The 21,521-nt window shown below is 35.5% G+C and overlaps 1 protein-coding gene across 10 annotated transcripts in view; it reads left to right on the plus strand.

Moving 5' to 3' along the window:
* Positions 1-21,521, plus strand: part of SH3PXD2A (SH3 and PX domains 2A) — a 224,445-nt gene that overhangs the window by 193,285 nt on the left and 9,639 nt on the right. For all 10 annotated transcript variants that reach the window (XM_026663980.2, XM_026663907.2, XM_087964605.1 and 7 more), the window contains 3 exons: positions 4,672-4,785; positions 7,126-7,209; positions 16,613-16,730. In XM_026663980.2, the coding sequence (XP_026519765.2) occupies positions 4,672-4,785; positions 7,126-7,209; positions 16,613-16,730 (316 nt within the window). The remainder of the gene's footprint in view (positions 1-4,671; positions 4,786-7,125; positions 7,210-16,612; positions 16,731-21,521) is intronic.

The raw sequence follows: 21,521 nt of genomic DNA on the forward strand, positions 1-21,521 counted from the left end.
ATTGATTTTGTCTTTAATCGGTTGCACACACACAAGTGCTTCTCAACATATCCCAGACATTAGTTCTGTATTTTTTAAAAAAGCATCTTGTATTTTGTAGTATGTGAATATTTAATTGACTATTTTTAAAAGTAATTCTTTTGAGTTTATTTGATAAGAAATCTGACTTCAATATACTTCCTGAAGTTGTAAATGCTAATAATATTCTGTTTGGACATAGACCTATCAAGTTCCCCACTTTAGCATTAATCCTTTTAATTATGTGCTGCTTTTAAAAAGCGTGTCTAGATGTTCTCCTTGTACTAATGTAAATTAGATCTTTCTGCCTTGATTTCTATGGCCAACCACTTGATGAAGTTCTAAGATAATTCATCCTAAGGTTTATTCCAAATCCCAATTATGCTTTCTTTTAATCAGCCTCATGATTATTTCTTGACATCATTCTAATTTGGATGAGGAAAATTTTAGTAATACTGATATGTCTGTTAGCAAGTTTGTATCTGCAGTTGTGTGGCTGAATGAGTCCAAGACCCACAGTCCAGTTGTCATATCAAGAAGCAGAAATTCAAAGGGTATCATCACAACAGAAAAAGCTGTTGGAGTAAAGCAAGATTGCACAGAACTTGCTGCTATATGTGAATGTAATCCCAGTGTAATTGCATATCGTTAGAGACTGACTTTGTTACTGAGTTCTAAATCATGAAGATTACTAATTCTTTTCTCTTTCCTTTCCTCTGGACTTCCAAAGTAGTCTTACAATAGGGTGGAAAGGAAAGGATTTTTCCTATAGGTCAGAAATATTTTGTCTCCCAAGAGTGCTCTGCTTTTCTGAAAATCAGTATGGTTTTGATATGAGTTGAAACTGGCTTTTAGCTTTTTTCGTTTAGTGCATTTGAGAAATATATAAAAAAACAAAATGTGGAATAAAATTAAAGACTTGAAGTTTATGGGTTTTCAGTTGCTAACTATAGCACAGACTTCACTCATCCAACATTTGCTTATGAAGAATAATTCATAGGACCATTTCCATCTAATTAGGATCAGATGTACATCAGCTTCTGGTCTATTTATTTCTGTGTTATAATTACAAATGTATGTTCAACTCACTGTACCTCTTGTCCTTTTGTATCACTAAAAAAATCCTCATTTTGAGCAGCAAACTATGTGAAACTGTTTTGAAATGAAGTAGCTATGTCAATTACCTTCTTAGTGTTATTTTGTATAGACAGCTACCATGGGTGAATATCATATTGACAGAATCTCTTCCCTATTGTGTAACAATTTAATTAAATTTAAATTCTACAACTGAGAAAAACAGATTAAGTTTTGGAAAACTTTGCTTCTTGGGGAAGTGGTTATGGTATAATATGTAGTGTTTGTTTTTATTCTTTTTGAACAATTGAGAAGTGTGAAATTGAATTTAATAATAATGTCATATATTATAGGTGATTTGGAAACCCGTAGTGCTGAATATTGAGGCACATATATTCTCACAATTGCAAATTTGAGGACTTAAGAACTTGAAAAATTAGCCTGCAGATGATAACGGGTAGCAGGATAAAAAGTGATGTACATTTGACTAATACAAATAAAAACCAATATAACTATGCTTATGATTTTAAAAAGTATGGCAACAATGGAAAAATAATGAAGAGGCAGGGGGACACAAAGATATCTACATGCATTATTTCAGTGTTTTTATAACAGGGATATTAGAAATAGTTTCAGAAATCATTCTGGCTAAACTCCAAGATAGATCTCATATATCCAGTTCTTTTCAAAATGGTTAGAGGTAGACAATCTCAGAGTGCAAGGCCTCTCTTAGATTTAAGAGACCACAGTCTGTTTTTTTGTTACTCCTGCGATTTCAACAATGACTTCCTTACCTGCAATGTCAGAGAGTCTTGATGTTACTCCGACATTTATTGATGGCACCTTATACAAATAGTTTTCTTTGTCTTAACAAAAAGTTTATTCTGCTGATCTCTAGGGAGAGGAAAGAAATGGAAAGCCTTAGAAATAAAATGGAAAACCGTAGGATCTGTCTAACTGGGGGGGGGGGGAGGAATAGAGCTGATAAGTAGGAGTGAAGGTGGAGTCACTCAGTGTAGCAGTGGGGCATAGAATACAGTGTAGAGCCAAAACAGTCCAAACTCAAATGTGTTGCAAGCAGAAAAAATGGATTAAAAATGCTGATAATCAGACAGATGTAGCAAATTATTATAAATTTAAAGGCATGCATTCTTATGCTCTGCATTTTATTTGTACCAGCTGGAAACTATTCTCTGAGTTTCATAGTGAAGGAATGCTAAAGCACAGTAGTGCCAAAATCAGTCAGGTAGTGAATCTACAGGCGAAATTATTAAGTTAAATAATTGTTTGCTTCTGACTATATCCAAATGTTTTTGAATAAGCATTGCTGTTTATCTGCAGAACCAACTTTTTCTCCTCCTCACACCATGTATTTATTATAGGGACCACTACATACAATGAAAGAAGATACATGAAGTATTTCTCACAATTATCCAGGCCTTGTTTTCCAACTATGTCCCAACTGCTTCTCTTCATTTATGGGCAAATTGTTTCTATTCCTAGACGAAAAGGTGGAAGATAAATCAGATAATAAATAATAGATCTTTGCATTCATTTCTAAGACTTAATTTGAAATTGGATGGTCTTGGCCCATAATCATAAAGAGCTACCATTGGGAGATGTGTTTGTGAAAGGAGGGAATTTTAAAAGAGAAGGTCCATATTATTCCTCATCTCTCAACTGAATAACTGTAACAGCAAATACTGTCCAATTCCCAGTTCACAAATTACTGATCAATATATATATAAAACAAAGTAATGAAATGATATATTTTACTTCTCAATACCACTTTTCTTTATATTTAATGGTGAATGAAGCAGAAAGAATCTGCCAAAAGTTAAAAACTGCTTTTAACACTGGAGTGTAAGAATAAATTGCATTTGAATCGATTTTAGTCAGCTAAAGTGGAAATCAGTTTCCTAGATAAATATTAGTTCATTTTAGAGAATAAGCATCTACTTTTAGGAATGGAAAAATATCTAATTCCACAAAATTTGTTTTATGTGTGTGTCAGTGATGGGATTCAATTTTTTTTACTACTGGTTCTGTGGGCGTGGGTTGATGGGCGTGGCAGGGGAAGGATACTGTAAAATTTTCAGTCAGAGGTGGTATTTGCCGGTTCTCCAAACCACTCAAAATTTCCGCTACTGGTTCTCCAGAACTGGTCAGAACCTGCTGAATACCACCTCTCGTGTGTGTGTGTGTGTGTGTGTGTGTGTGCATATATGTCTTGAATCAGTCTTGACTCCTAGCGACTGACTGGACTAGTCCCTGCAGTTTTCTTTGCAAGATTTTCGGAAATGTCATTGCCTTTTTCCTAAGGTTGAGAGATTGTGACAAGCCCAAAGTCACCCAGCTGATTTTGTGCCTAAGATGGGACTAGAATTCACAGTCTCCTGGTAGTTCTGAATTCCATGAAATACAGAATATCAAAATAACACTTAGTAAATAGTATAGAGTACCTTCATCTCCATTTTATTTATGTGTTGTTGTTAGTCGCAAAGTCCTGTCTGACCCATCACGACCCCATGGACAACATTCCTCCAGGCCTTCCTGTCTTCAACCATCCCCTGGAGTCCATTTAAGCTCACACTGACTACTACTTCAGTGACTCCATCCAGCCACCTCATTCTATACTGTCCCGTTCTTCTTTTGCCTTCAATCTTTCCCAGCATTAGGCTCTTCTCCAGTGAGTCCTTCCTTCTCATTAGGTGGCCAAAGTATTTGAGTTTCATTTTCAGGATCTGGCCTTCTAAAGAGCAGGCAGGGTTGATCTCCTCTAGGACTGACCGGTTTGATCACCTTACAGTCCAAGGGACTCACAGGGGTCTTCTCCAGCACCATAGTTCAAAGGCCTCAATTCCTTGGTGCTCAGCCTTCCTTATGTACTTGAACCTATGTATTTGAACTTTCAAGCACTTCAACAGTATTTAAACATTCACAGATACAATTAATTTGGGCTAAACTGATTTCTCAACATGCATATAGCAGCTTAATATGGAAAAATGTGTATGGATTCTGCTATATTCATTCCTGGCAACGTATTCTCTCTCCTTCTCAGCTGCAGCATGTGAGCTATAGAAAATATTCAATTATAAATTTGTCACATAGCTAAAGGCAAGCTGTCACTTTCCAGATTCCCTTCTCCTCCTCATATGTCTATTAAATATTTGAATTCCAGATTAACAGTTTGTCTCAAACACAATTTCTCCAACCCTTCATATGATAACAGATAACAGATAATCAGAGTTGGACCTTGTAGGTCATCTAGTCCAAGTGGGAGACCCTACACCATTTCTGACAAATGGCAGTCCAATCTCTTCTTGAAAGTCTCAAGTGATGCCAGCAAGGAATCTCAGGAAGGCTTCCAGCAATACTTCTGGAGAGGAACAAACACCACCCACCTTTTTAAAAAAAAATCTCTCTGTAAATCCTTAAAAGTGAATACACAAAAATAGTTTGCAGCAGGCTCTATGACAGCTATTTGGCTTCTATATTTTCCTCTATTATTAGTTTTAGCCCATGACGGTTTCTAAGCACTTGCTTGTCTATAACAACAATTTTGCTGTATCCTTACAGGTTGGTGGTTTGTAAGTACTTCAGAAGAGCAAGGCTGGGTCCCTGCAACTTATTTGGAATCCCAAAGCGGAATTAGAGATGATTCTGAAATTAACATGTCCAAAAGAGGAGAAGGTAAGAAAACCTGATGCATTTACAGGTACTTTTCTATATTCAAATATAGTGCAGATGAAAAAAATGGAGAACCAAGGAAGTGTAAAAAAAAATTATTCCTGTGATCCAGAGCTTCTTGATTATAAGAATGGAACCCATAAGGAATATAAGAAATATTCTTTTTTTCAATTATACAGAAAAATTAGAAAGTGTAATAAAAGTATTCAACATAAATATTCTGTATGATAATAATGCAAAACTTCTAGCAGTTAGCTGGAATAATTATAACAGTGATGTATATTGGTAATATATGCCTATTAATTGGCAAGAGAGGATACAGTAACTTCTTATTCCAATTTTCTCTTTAATTTCTTGTAGTTGGGGGAGTCTATGTGTAATGTCTTTAAAATTCTCAATTTTAAAATATTTTAAAAATGAAATAGATGCTTAATCATATGCAGATATTGCCATGTAAAGGTTATTGTACTTTTGTTCTATATCACATGCATTTTTGTCTGATCTGGCAAATACCCATTCTCCCAAAAGTGCTTTTAGCTAACCTCCTTTGGATGGTGCTAACTGAATCCACTTATTCCCATGTATTTGCTCCATTTTAGCGTATATTCTTCTCATTATTGCATTCCTATATAAGTTGTTCATCATTTAAATCCTGAATAACTGTGTACAGAGGACACTTGTCATTAAGTTTTATTAATGATCCCAGTACAGTGACAGTCTGATTATATTCCACTTAACTATGCCTAGAGATAAAAAACCAAAATATATTGCTACAGCAAAATAATGGAGTATAGGTAGCTAATAGTCCATACTTCATACTCCAATTTCAAGCCAGCTATGTTTAAATGGAAGTGAAAATGTTGTGGAGAGCAGAAAGCAAGTTTTCTGTAATTCATCAGCATTTGTCTTTTGGAGAGCAGAGCACAATGGTCTTTGGCCAGTTGAAGAAAAAATCTATGCAAGTAGAAAGATTCAGCCGACACAGTGGTATTAGAGGATGCTGGATGGTAGACAATAGTATGGCAAAATGATGTTTGATTAGTAGACTAGGAAATTCAGGAATCAGTTGTAGATGGGTAATCTACAAAGAGCCAGTTTGGTCCAGTGTTAAGGCACCAGGCTATAAAGTGGGAGACAGTGAGTTCAAGTCCTACCTTGCCATGGAAGCCATCTGGGTGACTTTGGGCCTATCAATCTCTCTCAACTCAGCCCACCTCACAGGGTTGCTGTTGTGGGGAAAATAGGAGGGGGAACATAATTGGATAAAAAAAATAATTAAAAATAAAGTAATAAACATCAAATTTAGCTGGAGCTGTTAATGCAGGTTACATATTTTTCCTCACAGGAATTCTTTAATTTTTTTTACTCAAGACTAAAACTGGTAGATTTATTTCTTTCTCTTTGTACATTGAAGTTCAAAATATTCAGTTATAAATGCAAGAAACATGTTGCTTCCTGGAAAAAAAGCAACAATGAAATGTCCTCTGTGTTCAGCTATTTTAACAATTACACTGTCACAAAGAATTCTTTCTTTTTATACACAAGTGAGTCTCTGCATATTGAACAGATGAGATTGTCATATCTGATAGCACATATAATTGCCTTGGATCTCTCTAAATGTCATTTTTAAAGAATCAGAAAGTTGGTCTCAAGATAGAAATTGTGTATGCTAACTCTTCCAAACTTTGGCTTGGTTCAGGTCTTCTTCAGATTATTTACACTATTCTTTCATAATTACCTAACATAATTTAGTTATCTGTCTTGGGAATAGATCAGGGGTGTTCCTTCCTCATCCTGCTCACACCCCCATGATGTCACCTGTTTCCAGGACCTAACTTCCAATTTACTAGGTTTAAAAAAATATTTTTCAAAACGTTTCAAACCTAAATAAAGAACCGGTTTGGATATTCATTGTTTTAAAAGCTGATTTCCTTCCAAGAGACCCAAAAATGTTCAGCCTCTTAGAATTACAGGAGGTCCTCATGTAATGACCATTCATTCAGCAATCTTTCATTCAGCTACTAACAATGGTAGTTACAACAAGATAGCTGTTGCAACATTCCAGGGTCACATTATTGCAGTTTGTGACATTCTCTTCTGGGCTTCCCACAAACAAAGTCAATGAGGAAGCCAGCAGGAAGTCAAACGCTATGGTCATGTGAGGTCCTTGCTTAATGACATGTTGTAAAGTAATCTCATTACATTATTTATCACATCACATTCTTGTTAATGCAAGGTGAAGCTATGCAATGATCATTGTTTTTTGTTCAGTTTGTGTTCTCCATCCATCACATTTTATATTCCTTTCCTTGTTTTATGTTTTCATCCATTTTTCCAAAATAGTTTCTAAGAGACGCAAGGCTCACCTGAGACGCTTGGACCGGCGATGGACACTGGGAGGGATGGTCAACAGGCAGCAGAGTCGAGGTGAACATTTTTCTGGGATGTGGTCCCTTGAAAGATGCACATGCTTGGTTGCTGCTTCTTCTCTTGCTACCTGATGCTGCTAAGAATGGCTGGCAGCTGCATAAGCTTTGATAGGGCCTTGTTTTCCTGCAGCAGAAAGAAGTCTGTTTGCAGAGAAGATAGAGGGTATTGTAATGTTATCTGCTGATAACGTTTCAACATAGGAGTCGATTAAAGATATTAGAGACACTTGTGTTTTACAAACAGTTGTTTCTGGTAGTCTAGTCGGTAGTGAAACCTGGGATCATTGAGAATCTTTTTCTGTATTTATTCAAAGGCATGTTTATTCTAGCTTCATGCAGAAAGATATACTTACCTTTTTTCTACTTTTTAAAAATTTGGTTAAAAAGTACACTAAGACTTCTTCTAAATGTACATTTTGGAAACGTTCTCAAGAGGTATGAGGCAATTTTACAATTATAAAATGTAGGTGTGTTTGAATGATCAGGCTTTTACTGAACAGGAATCATCTTTCCTGTGATCTGTAGCCTCCTTGACCTTCCTTGCTTCCCTAGGGATATTCTAAGACATCAAGAGTTCCTTCTTCCAATTCAGGTTTTGTTCCTAGAAGCATTGCTGTTACTCATAAGGAAAAGTCCTGTCTGATAAATTACGGAAACAAATTTGATTGGGGAAGTCAGTTTCTTCTTCCCCATTTGGAACTGAAATTTGTACAAAGCTAGAATTCACTTTGAAATTGTTTTTAAAAATGAGTTAACTACCACATTTGGCATTTGGATTAAAAAGAAAATGTTTCCAAATCCTCAGTTAATAGTTTATATTAACTTTTTTAAAAAAATTCCAGAGAAGAGAGGGAAAGCAACATTGTAAAGTGAGTATATGTGAACTACAAAATGTAGTTCACATATACTCCACAGAATGGCTTATTGTAACATGTGAACCTATCACAAAACAGAAAAAAGTCACAGTATATAACAAACTATGTGTCACACTGTAAAAACAAAGTCTGTGACAATTTAGCATTATATCTCAACAATGCCCTAGGTTCATCAAGAACTGATTTATTTTTTATTAATTCTCCTTTTTCTGGTAGAGAAAAGCTATTTTTTTTCCTCTCATGAGTTCCCAAACATTATTGAATATTTCCCCTAATAGTTCCACATTGTCTGATATTTAAATTGGTTTAATAAATATATAAAATTTACTTAATAAATTAAAAATATTGTTGAATGTGAATTTCTGAAGTGCTGGTATTTAGTTAAGTTGTATTTGCCTGTAAGACAGTAGGCAGATTTAAGTGCCTGAAAAAGATTGAATAAGAGAATGTCAAAAACATTTTAAAAAGATATTTAGATTGTCTCTTAAATAACCTATAAAGTCTTGAACATAAACTTTGGAATCAGCTTTTGCATGCTATGTGATTAAACTCTTTTGCATCAAATAATCTTAGATTCCAAAATGTTTCTAAATAACTTGAATCAGTACAAATCAAATCAGCTTTCTATGTTTAGCATTACATGTAAACATATTGTATGAAATTTATATTTTTATAATTTATCAGCAATGGTTAGAACAATACAGTAATAAACTTCTCGCATATAATGCTTTTGCTTTTTTTTTGAGAAAAGATTATGACTTATGTTAAAAAAAATCCCTAAAGTTTTACAATCATTAAATTTGTTGTCCCTGGTTGTGCCACAGTCATTTAAGAAAGAGACATGATAGTTACTGCATGTATTTGAAGCCTGATTGAATGCCATTTGAAGACATGTGTTTGTTAAAAGGACACATCCCCACAAAGATGCCATTTGACCAGGGTTGTCAAACTCATGGCCCATGGGCCAGATGGGTCATGCATTGGCCACACCCACGCCTGGTTTAGCAAAGGGGGAAAAGTCATGATACATCACCTGATGACGCTGTGATGACACGAGTTTGTGATGACACGAGTTTGACACCCCTGCATTAGAGGAATATCTGTTATGGCCATAAATGTTCTAAAACGTCATTATTGAAGAACAATTCTTAGATACAGAAACTTGGCCTAAATGAGCTGATTTAAAGAAAGAAGAATGATTAGAGTGAAAAGTCTGCTGACCGAGAGGAAAATGTGTTTAAGGAGAACTATTTTGTGGTTTGAAAAACAGAACTTGAACTATTGCATTTTGCTTAGGAACCTTAATTAGATGATCTTCTCTAAACTGCATGCCTTTTCTTCCAACCTTTCCACACATTCTCAGATCCTATAGTGATGTTCCATTACTGATACAGCATCACAAATTAAACAAGTGGATACTTTTCCTTGCTTCAGCTCTTCAATATCCAGCATTACTTTTTTTAAACAGGAAGTATCAGAGTAGATGAAATGGCTAGATTTGCTGAACACTTATATCCAATCTGTAGGGTAGATTTATTTATTGGTTAGTTTGTTTGTGGTATAGGAAGAAAATTACTTGTGGGCAAATTTGAAGCGAGCATCAGGTTTTCTTAATGAGCTTCTGCTTCCACTTCACTATTTTTCTATTCTGAGCCAGTGTTTTTCTGATGGGAGGCCAAGGCAAGTTATATTCTTGTCTTGTCTTTGAGATGTCATGCTGTGCTATTTGAGCAAATTTGATATGATGGTCATTTTGAAGGACACTCGCTATTGTCATACCCCTTCTCCATTTCAGGATTTGTGAATGGGTGAAAAAACCCCAAAGTGTTAGAAATTGTTTTGTAACCTTTTCTACACTGTTTAGCATCTATAATTAAGCACAGAAGTTCAAAATGTTATTGTGAGCAGGGTATGACAGGCTCCTATGAGAAGCCTGGTAAGAACTTGACTGTGATAAGGGGACCTAGCATTAGTGGCAAAGATATGCAAAAATTCAGAAAATCTAAAAGAGGCTAAATACTGTATTATAGAAGTGTAATATGCGTATCAACATGATGTTCACTTACCTTAAAAAGTGAGTGAGAGAAGTGAGGAACCTTATCCAACGTTTGTTTGAAGAAAGAAAGTAACATTTCTTAGATTTTCAGCAATTTATTTGGATCTTTATGTTTTTAGCAAATCTTATATTTCAAAGAATTCAGAAGAGTTCGAGAATTCACAGAAGCTAATGAGGATCTTAGCAAGCTCCCTGTCTGTACAGTACATAGTTAATATAGTCTGAAACATTAGTAGGCAAGTTAGACACAAAAAAGGAATTAGTTATGTCTGAAAATAAGTGAAAAAAGTACTACCTGGGAGAAGCTAAAAGCACCGTTCCTTTAAATATAAATTGTCTTAAAATAAGATATGATTAATTATTCATAAAAGCATTTTATATACATACACACAATCTCTCAGAAATAGATCACATAACTAAGAACAATGAAGACCATATTGTTGGCTTTAGTTTTATTTGGAAAAAAAGTAAACATATTAAATTAAGCATTGTCATATTCAGAATTGCTTAAACTTCTTTGGTTAGTTCTTTTGAATAATAAACCAGTCATTCTTCTGAATGATATTTTGTTGCTTTTTCCCATAATGCAAACTTCCATATATTTGATATTATAATTTTTCATGATTAGCCTTGAGGTAGGATTATCCCAACTTGCTTTGAGGTTTTACAAGGAGACCAATAGTCAAAATTCAATGCCTAAATCTCATATGTGTGTTTGTGGGCTTTTCTTTTCCATCACAGCAAGAAATCAAATAGATGTAATTTGGGAAATGTTATAGAATTTTGCTGCAAAATCATTTTGCAAATAGAAACTTTAATGATAGCTTCCTGTTCCAGATTAGAATGCTTAAAAATAAAACACCATAGCCACCATAACCATAGCATAAATGAAGCTCTAATATCTATAGAAATTTAATATTTTACACCAGTTTATAAGCATTTCATCCTCTTATCCTTTAGTCTTTTTCTGCCTTGCTTTTCCTTTTCTTAAATAAACAAAGAAAATGTTTCAGAATTCATATTCAATTTTGAATGGCTTTTTTCCAGAGAAAATGAATCTTTAGAAACCAGACTTGGTGATGGGCAAATTTCAGCTGTTTAGCAGTTGCATATTTGATTTCAAGCCCAAACCTTATTTGAACTCTCTGAATCTTCTTCTAAAACAAGGTTTGCTCTTAGTCAGCTTTTTGTAGCAATATGATTTATTTCAACTGTGGGTGTATCTATCATAAAACTTACTGTGTATATATACTAGTTTTTGATTGATAAAAATATATCTAATATCCAAGTGATTGTACTTACAACTCCAAAAACTATATACTTCCTTGGGACTGAAAGGCTTGAACTCATCCCAAAATTCATTTCAGTCATCTCTGTAGGAATCATCTGCATAGAATTGACTAGATAGAGTCCAGCTCAGAGCAAACCAGAGAGACTTTATCCACCAGATGTAGAGAAATTGGAACAGATCCAGAAAAGAGCCCTGTTGGATGTCTAGAAACCATGCCTTGGGAAGAGACATTGAAAGTGCAAGATACATTTCAGCTGGAGGATAATTGAAGAATATGGAAGGACTATTCAGATGCAGAAAGGATGTCACATAGAATCAGAACCTTTTTGCTTTCTAGTCCAAATGTTCAATACATATAAATATGGATTTAAGTTGCAGAAAGGTAGATTATGTTTTTTAGAGGGAACAAACATTTAACAGTAGATGAACAATGGAACTAACCACAGTGAGAGACAATGGTCTCTCCTTCAGCTGACATGCTTAAGTGGAGACAATACAGCTGGAAAGCTTTGATTTGGGAGTCTTGCTATGAGCAGAACATTGGATTTAAGGGTGTAAATGGCCACTCCAATATGTCTGCTAAGAATTATATAAAATTATTCTCTTTGGTCCTGGTATCTCCCTCTTTTTTAATATTGCAGTTTTGACATGCACCATTAGGCACAAGACAAGAGAAGTTGGGAAATTTATTAACCCTCAAAATCTTACATTCCAAGTCCATATCTCCAAGGCTAATAATCAGACAATATGAGAATCTGGAGATACACAGGTTGAGTCTAGAGACCACAGATCATTCAGCTCTTCTCAGTGTGATAGTGCATTACAAAAATAGAAGTTTGGTAGAATACTTAATATAGCACTGTATCCAAGGGTGGGGTTCTACCGGTTCTGTCCACCTCTCTAGAACTGGTAGTTCTGAAGAGCAGCAGACACAGAACCGGTTCTATATCTGCTGCTGTTTTGGCCCACCCGCCCAGGCTCTTACCTGACCCTTATTTCCTGCTTTTTTCAACTGCAGCTGCTTTGCGTGACACAGTTGCAGTTGAAAAAGCAGGAAACAAGGGCTTTTCCAACTGCTGCGCACTTGCACGCAGTGCTGCTCAGCTGTCTGGGCAGCTCAGCAGATCGTAAATTGCACTCGCACGACTCGCGCGACTTGTGCATGCGACGCAGAGCGACAGAACCGGTAGTTATACCACTCGGATCCCATCCCTGACTGTATCCCATTTAGCTGAATAGCATAGAAGCGTTTCTTCAAATCTTTCCCTGTCAACATAGAGTAGACAGATGATGTATATACCCCTATATCCTCTACAAAATCAGACAATTCCTTATGCTTAAGTACTGAGGCTTAGAAAGCAGGCAAAATGTTATTATACACAAGTCACATAAAACATTGTAATATTTAACTGGTTTACTCTGAACTTTAAAACAGCTGTAGTAGCTCCTCTAAAATGCTGCTGAATCCTTTGTTGGAAACTATATTTATTTTTATTTAAATGAGCACTTGACAGATAAGCTGACACCTCATTATTCATCAACAGTGCTTATGTTTTATATCACACTTTTCAAAATCGGCTGTGCATGAAGAGTGGTTTTGAATTAATTTTTCTTTCCTTTTTCCACCAAAAGATGTATAATGAAAAACAGTTTACTCTGTATGAAGTATTAATGCCCTGATGCCAGTAGTTCATTTGAAGAGGATGGAACATATATAAGTTATATGATCATTATATTTGTTGCATAAACTCATTTGCTTCTGAAAATCAGATTGATACTACTCCACTATGGGCACTAGTGTCATGAGGAATGATCTAGTACAGGAATGATCTTTATAACACTTGGCTGCATTTGAAATATCTATCAGGTTTCCCTTATAGTGGAATCTTATGAATTATATTAGAATATAACACTTCTTCATCTCCAGTTAGTATGGTCAATCATCATACCAAATATATCTAGAGATGATAGTGCCCTGTAACCCTGCTTTGCCTTTTTATTTTATGTTTTGTTGTTTTTAACTATTTTATCATAATATTTACATATAGATTTTATGTTTATTTGTATACCATCTCTGCGAGGGAGATGGGTAATTTCTAAATTCAATAAATAAAATATGGGAAAGACCTATGTGTTTACTAAATTTTATAAAGCCAGAGGTTTATAAGGTTTATGAGAGGTTTACAGTACATATTTTGAAAAGGCAGAGCTATGCTATCTATTTTGCTACTTGTAACAGGGGTGTGATTCAAACAGTGTAACAACCGGTTCAGTGAGCGAGTGAGCAAGTGAGCGCCAAATGCATGCTCTGCGCACATGTACCACATTTAAAAACGCTAATACTTACCTTCAACTGCGGCTGAAGATAACAGCTGAGGCGTGTCAAACTGTTCTGCTGCGCGAATCAGCTGTGCTCTAACAAAACGACGTAAGCACAGGAAAGAATAGGGGCAGGTGGGTGGACTCACATGCTCATTGGAGTAAACCAGTTCGGAGCCAGGAGAATCCTACCCTTGACTTGTAACTATAGTTCCTTCGTTGTAATATAAAATCAAAAGTGGCCATTCTAATGGGTCGTGGTTGTCCGTTCATTAAAATGCATTGCCAGCATTGTCAGAAAGAAAAGAATTAACACTGATTCTGTTCACATAGGCTTTCAAGTTTTCCTTGTTTTTAACCAGCAACAGAAAATAGCTGATTCACAAGCTATGCTGAAAACAGCATGTTAAAACTGTCTGTAAAGCAAGAGTAATCTGCCTGCATTGCTGTTATCTCCTGTCCTCTTATTAGCAGTATGTAACACCTCACAGCTGGTCAATAAGAATATCAAGACTCTTCAAACTATGCCAAGCACCTAGGCTCAACCAATTCTACTGACTATAGTCCAGATTTGCTGATGTGCAAGTTACAAAAGAAGTTAAACCAGTTTCACTTCCATGGCTGAAAATGAGAAATCCTTATAGCAGTATTGGTGGATTAAGCATCCACAATAAACCCTTAAGTTATGTGAATTGGCCGGAATCTCATGACTCCTGGCAAACTACACTATATCTAATTATGTCCTACACACCATCCTTCAATCTTAAGACAACTGAGACTAATCTACTCCAGATATTCATAATCTTCCCCATCCCTTCCATTTATGATCTTTTTTTATGAGATCGCTTTTATCCGCCTTTATTGGCTCTAATAGCAAACCCCTTTCCCTTGGGGTGATTCTCCTATTTAATTTGTTGTGTGCAAATGTCTGCAGTTCCAAATAATCCAGTTGAGATCATACTATCTACTATTAAAATTCTTTATTTTCCTCTGGAACAATATCCCTCATTTCTTTAAAAATATTTTACATAAGAAATCTTTTGTCTACTGCAATTACACTTTTCCTTATTGACAAAGTTCAACCATATCCAGATGCATTACTTACATTAATGTGGGGATATTTTGTTTCTATAACTTCTTTTAGGACACATGTTCTAGAAATAGGCAACAGCAAACCAGTATACAATTTTCACAATTTAGGCTTCTTCTGATAAGAGATTTGAGTCACTTGGTCTCCCTTCTAACATAGTCTTAAATGCAAGATATAGTTATTTCTAAGGATGCCTATGTTCAAGTCCTTACTTAGTCATAAAACATGCTAGGCGACTTTGGGCTGATTAGCCAACTTTCCTTATAGAATTGTTGTCAAGAAAGGAGACCTCCAAATGTGTCTCTTTGAGGTCTTAGGAGAAAAATAATCATATACAGTAGAGTCCCTTCCAGTGGTGGGATTCACATTTTTTTTACTACCAGTTCTGTGGGCATGGCTTGGTGTGCATGGCATGGGAAGAATACTGTAAAATCTCCAGTCAGAGGTGGTATTTGCTGGTTCTCCAAACTACTCAAAATTTCCTCTACCAGTTCTCCAGAACTGGTCAGAACCTGCTAAATACCACCTTTACTCTTTTCCACTATTTGTGCAGCATCTCTTGAAAGCTGTTTATGGAATAGGGAAGGACAACCACTTCTGCCAGACCAACTAAGTGCATCTCCAGTTAAGGTGAAAGAGTTCTGCTTCAAATCTTATTTGTAAAGACAGTCAGGTTATCTATAGCCTTGGCTTATTCTTCTTCTCTCAATTCTTATAAGAACAATAGAATTGGGAAAATATATTATGTAGCTATTCTCAAGTTCCTTGGGAAGAAAACAGGGTATCAAATAATAAATAAGGATCTTGCACTTTAAGTATTAAAGTATGGACAGAAATTGTCCTGATAATCCAGAAACAATATCAGAAGGAGTGTTTCTGGATTCACAGGATCATGTCTTACTTTATTAAAAATCAGGGCCTGTAAGAAATACCAGACAATGTTGATTCCTAGGTTAACAGGACTATACCTCAGAGGTAGACAATGTACATGCCTTCTGTATGGAAGGTTCAAATTCAGGCCCACAACTTATTATCGATGTAAAATCCTTCCCTCTATATAACCAGTGCTGGCTTAAAAGGATTAGTGTTCCTGTGAACCCGGTTAAAGTGTGGGATGAGTTTTCCTGATGGTGCAAGTGTTTATCTGCAGTGAGTAATCCAGGCGGTTAACAATGAATTAGCAATTTTTATTTTTTAAAAAGGCTAAAAAGATACACTTGCTCTTCTTTTATGAGTAGAGATGACCTGGAAAGCAGAATATGATCTAATCAACGAAAGCCAACTGTGGCTGCTTTGTACTGAAACGTGATATTGTTTGTCGGAGTGTGAAAAGGATAGTTCCGTCTGTTCCTCTGGGTTGAAGAAGTTTTGGTCATGCTCCAGCTTCACTGTACAGATTCCAGTAATGCAGGGTTACTATAATCATGTGTGTGCTAAATGGAGCCAGCTGGAGAAGGTTCCTTCAGTACTGCTTTGCTTCTTTGGCAGCTTGTTTGATTTTTGTTAATACCATATGTATAATGCAGGGGAGCCCCTTCTCTAGACACCCTGTCTCATTTGTTGGCATGAAAAGAGCTGGGCGGTGGTGATGGTGCTGACACAGGCATGCTTACAGTATGATAATTAATAGGTGTGTGATCTCACAAGCAAGACTCCACCTCTGCAATGCTCAAGGATTTTAATTGCCTGCAAAATAATTTGAAATCACAATGAGAGAAGAGAAAACAGCTGTTTGATCTTAACTGATGTTGTCTTCTCTCTCTTTGCTAGAAGAGAAATATGTCACAATTCAGTCATATACCAGCCAGGGGAAGGATGAAATTAGTTTCGACAAGGGAGTCATTGTGGACGTCATTCAAAAGAACCTGGAAGGATGGTGGTACATAAGGTAATATCATTTTGGCATGTGCAAGCCTTTTGCTTCCAACAAAATCCTATATATTTCTATCAAAGATAGGATCCAAAAATGTTTCAAATATATAGAAATGCTAATAATGTTATGAAAGCCAGTTAAACTGATTGGATAATGTATGTAAAATAAGATTTACAGTTTGTAGATTTCTTCCACTAGGGAGAGAATAGAAGACTTCTGTCTTACAAATTAAAACCAAGTATAGCTGTTCTTGCATTTAAGAAGGATGGGTGGTTAAGTGGGTTTTCCAAAAAAAAAATTTCTATGGACTTTCCTAGTTTTTTCAATTAAAGCAGTGTTCCATAGGTTTGTAATATAATATTTTAAACTATGGGAAGCTTTTAGCACTCTGTGTTTGTGTGTATACATGTATGTAATTTTCATTCAGCTATAACAGAAGATTTTTAAAGAGCAGCATGATCTGCTAGCATATGTGTTGAATTTTTGCAAAGAAGAGGTAATCTTGGCTGTAATTCAAACACTTCCCTTCTGGTAGCTTTAAATGATTAGTTCCATGCAGAAACCCAGGGCTTATTTTTAATGACATAGTTCTAGATACATTAAATGCCACGTAGGCGTTTGCTGTGCTCAGCACAATACACTTTTTCTGGGTAATGCAATAAAGATCAAAAACACTCAAAAATATAAAATTGTTAACCATAACAGCCAGGTTTCAAACTGATCCTAATACTTTTGCTTCTTTCCTTTCTTAGAAGTATCCTACAGAATTTAGCTGGGTCTTTTCCCAAAGAATGATAAAGATTGCAGCCTTGCAGTTCAACTATTAAGTAAAATCACTATAATTCAAATGGAAAAAAGAATGTACTTGATTAAGAAGCCTGAATACCTGACTTTAAGTAGACCTGTAATAAAGGGTTGCCTTTATTACAGAACTTTCTTCAGGGTGACCCATTTCACCACCACCCCGGGTTCTGTGGATTATTTTCTGTTCATTTTACTTTGTATATAAAATAGATACGTTTCATAGTTTGTCATTTGCTTTTGTAGTTTGACTATCTTACAACACCTATGGTTTGAATAATGGAAACATACTGAGATCTATATATTCTATAAACATAGTGACACTAACATCTTCAGTACTAACTTTTCCATCAATAATAAAGGAAAGCTGATAGAGTGGGAGTAGACTCTTAACACTGTGAGCAGAGAATGGTTGGCCTTGTGTCAGCTCTGCATTCTTCTCTCTTTAAATCATTCTCTGGACTTTAATCCAAAGCCAAGGGTGCAGGAGCATTTGCAGGAGGAAAAACAATGTCACCAACTCTCCCTGATTTTACTTTTGAATTCCCTTTTTGTTTTTAAAGATTGATTTTGAACTAGCAAATTTTATTTTATCTTAAACCTAACAGAGCTTCAAAGTACTCAGCATTTTCACTTAAGATGACTACACTATAGGAACTTCTATATTATAATCAGAATTATCATCCACTCTGCTCACATTGCAGTCTAAAAATAAGCCATGTTTGTCTTTTTATTATACCAACCTTGAGAATGTCATTTTGTATCCTGCTCTCTTAGCTACTAATATAGCTGCAATGCTATATCCTGTATGTACAAAATGAATTAAATTTCTAGCTTGCCCTGTCCATCTTTTTTAGTAAAGAAATTTTACAACTTTTAAAGCAATCAAGTATCAAGGTACCTCTGTGTGTGTGTGTGTCTGTGTGTATTGGTGTGTTTGTGTTTGTGTGTGTGTATGGTGGTTGAGGGGTGGAGGGCAGAGGTTGCCTTTACGGGAAACTGTTATTAAAGGAGGATATTGTTCTTACAAAGAAGATAAAGAAAAAGAGAACACCAATATTTTTGCTGCTATTCTATTTTATTAAAAACTCCCATGATGAAATGAAATGGTATCATGTTGGTAATTTTACATTCAGACTTTTTTCCAACAGAGATTGTTACGTTTATATAATCACTAAATTGAGGGTGGAAGGTGGAGAAAGTCTAAATAAGCCATTCCCTAAATAACACCCTGCCAAAGTTTGTTGCCTCTGCTATGGCTTAAAGTCCACTTCAGTTACTTTAATAGTATAACAAAAATATTTTTTTATTCACACACAATTTCTGAGATTTAAGTTAACCTGTTATTGGTCCTGGCTGTCAAAACTTGAAAGGTTTGTTGAAACTGCTCATATTATTCGAGACTTGAAGATGTATACTTTGTGTCTTGGACTGTAATAATAGGATAGAAAAAGCCTATCTAGAATTAATTTATGTAGAAGTTAGATTTCCATAGGGTCTTCTTAATCCAACCTCTTTCCTTTGCATAATGTTAGCCAATTAAAGAGGCTTGCCCCAGGGCAATGGATATGACCAGCAGCTCAGACTTCATTGCTACCCAAATATAATAAACTTGGTGAACAGCTGAGAGGAATGTGCTTTGCTTCACATTTTGTTAGTGCTCAGTAATGAGAACTGATTCTTTAAATTATTCCTATTCTCTTCTTCCTCTAGTGTCATAATTGTATTAATTAGAATTTTTTTGTAGGTTAATCAAGGATAGCAGTTTTCTATTTAGATTATAAATGTGATGCCTTCTAAAAGTAGTACCAAAACAACAAATGTCAGATATACCCAAATGTAAATACAAAGGATATGAATATTTCATTATATCCATTATACATTTCTTACATCAGGTAGAGTCAGAAATACTGAAATTCTTGCATTCTTAGTTCTCTTTTCTTGTGGCTCTGTATTCCTTCCAATCATCTGCTGTGCTTTCCTTCATCCATTAAACATAATTACAAAGATTCATAAAAGATTACATGAAATGTTGCTAGGGATAAAAACAACACAGAAAAGGACATACATTGTGGCATCGTAAGTAGTTTTGAAAACTGATGATCCGTAGGAGAATTTGTGCCAACTACGTAGGTAATTGCTATAAACAGTACTTGTAAGAAAGTTTTTTATAATGGTGAGTTAGGTGTCACAGGAGGAACCAGTATAAATAATGGTGTAGCAAGTTCCACCTTAAACTCTTAACCTTCTCCTCCTTAAATATAAATACAAAATGCTGATTTTCATTTTTCTCCCCCTTCCACTCCCTTCCTGGTTTCCTTCCCTCTGAAATAATTCCAGTGTTCTGGAGCTGGAAAGCAGATGTTTTAAAAGGGAAAGAAAATGCTCAAACAGAGGCGATTTTGACCATTCGCCTTTTCCTTTAGTATTATAGTTCAAATATTGAGTTTTACCTTCAAAGAGCATTAAAACATCAGTGGATTTTTGGATAGAAACCTAATTATCCCCCTTTTGCTGCTCTACCTTATTACAGTCTTGATGGTATTCTACTTTCAGAACAAGAAAATCCTCTTTTCTCTCATTTTCTTCTTTTCTATACTTTTTCAGAAAATTGGCTAATAATTGTTGCATTAACATATACCACAAGTTTTCCATAAAAAGAGAGCTATGAAAACTAATGACTGATTTGTCCAATAAGATCACATGTTTAATAAAGGAGGTGGATTGTGTTCAATGCCATTTATTGGAAAGATATCAAGAAAGCTGCTTTGGGGGAGTAACTGCATGACATTGCTCTACCATCCATCATGTATTTATTTATTTTTATTTATTTGATTTGCCAATTGTTTACAAGATAATAAGTATAAGTGTATACATAGTTGTGAATACATGAAATGGGTACATATAAGAAAAATAAAAGAAGAATAAGAGAAACAATAGGACAGGGACGGTAGGCACGTTGGTGCGCTTATGCAAGCCCCCTACAGACCTCTTAGGAAAGGGGTGAGGTCAATAGTAGATAGTCTAAGGTTAAAGTTTTTGGGGTTTGGGGAAGAAACTACAGAGTTGGGTAGAGTATTCCAGACATTGACCACTCTAATGCTGAAGTCGTATTTCCTGCAATCAAGTTTGGTGCGGTTAACTTTGAGTTTGTATCTATTGTGTGCTCTTGTGTTGTTATGGTTGAAGCTGAAGTATTCATTGACAGGTAGGACATTGCAATGTATGATTTTATATACCATGCTTAAATCAGACCGAAGATGGCATAATTCAAGGTTTTCTAGTTCTAGAATTTCAAGTCTGGTGGCATAAGGTATTCTACAACGAGTAGAGGAGTGGAGAACTCTTCTTGTGAAATATTTCTGGACTTTCTCAATTGTGCTAATATCAGATACGTAATGTGGGTTCCAGACTGATGAACTGTATTCGAGTATTGGTCTAGCAAATGTTTTGTATGCTCTGGTTAGTAGTGTGATATTACCAGAGAAAAAGCTACGTAGGATTAGGTTAACAACTCTTAATGCCTTTTTGGCTATGTAGTTGCAGTGTGCTCTAGCACTTAGATCATTAGAGGTGAGTATTCCAAGGTCCTTTACAGAGCTTGGGTCATCAACAAGATCTTGACTATTCAGCTTGTATTTTATTTTCTGATTTTTTTTGCCAATATGTAAGACAGAGCATTTATTTGTTGAGATTTGAAGTTGCCATTTGTTTGACCATTCTGATACATAGTCAAGATCTTTTTGTAGGGTAGCAGTATTGTCTGTGGTATTGAACAACTTTACATCATCAGCGAAAAGAACGCAATTGCTCTTAATATGATCACAGAGGTCATTTATGTAGAGTATGAAGAGAGTTGGTCCTAGAACACTGCCTTGGGGAACACCACTATTGACAGGTACAGAATTTGATAGGACGCTCCCAATTTTGACCATTTGTTGTCTATTTGCCAGGAATGCTTCTATCCAGTTATGCAGTTGTCCAGAGATACCATAGGATTTTATT

The sequence above is a fragment of the Notechis scutatus genome, chromosome 4 (genome assembly GCF_049901735.1).
Source record: "Notechis scutatus isolate UNSWTSFEM ecotype Mainland chromosome 4, rNotScu1.2, whole genome shotgun sequence".
Taxonomy (NCBI): Eukaryota; Metazoa; Chordata; class Lepidosauria; order Squamata; family Elapidae; genus Notechis; species Notechis scutatus.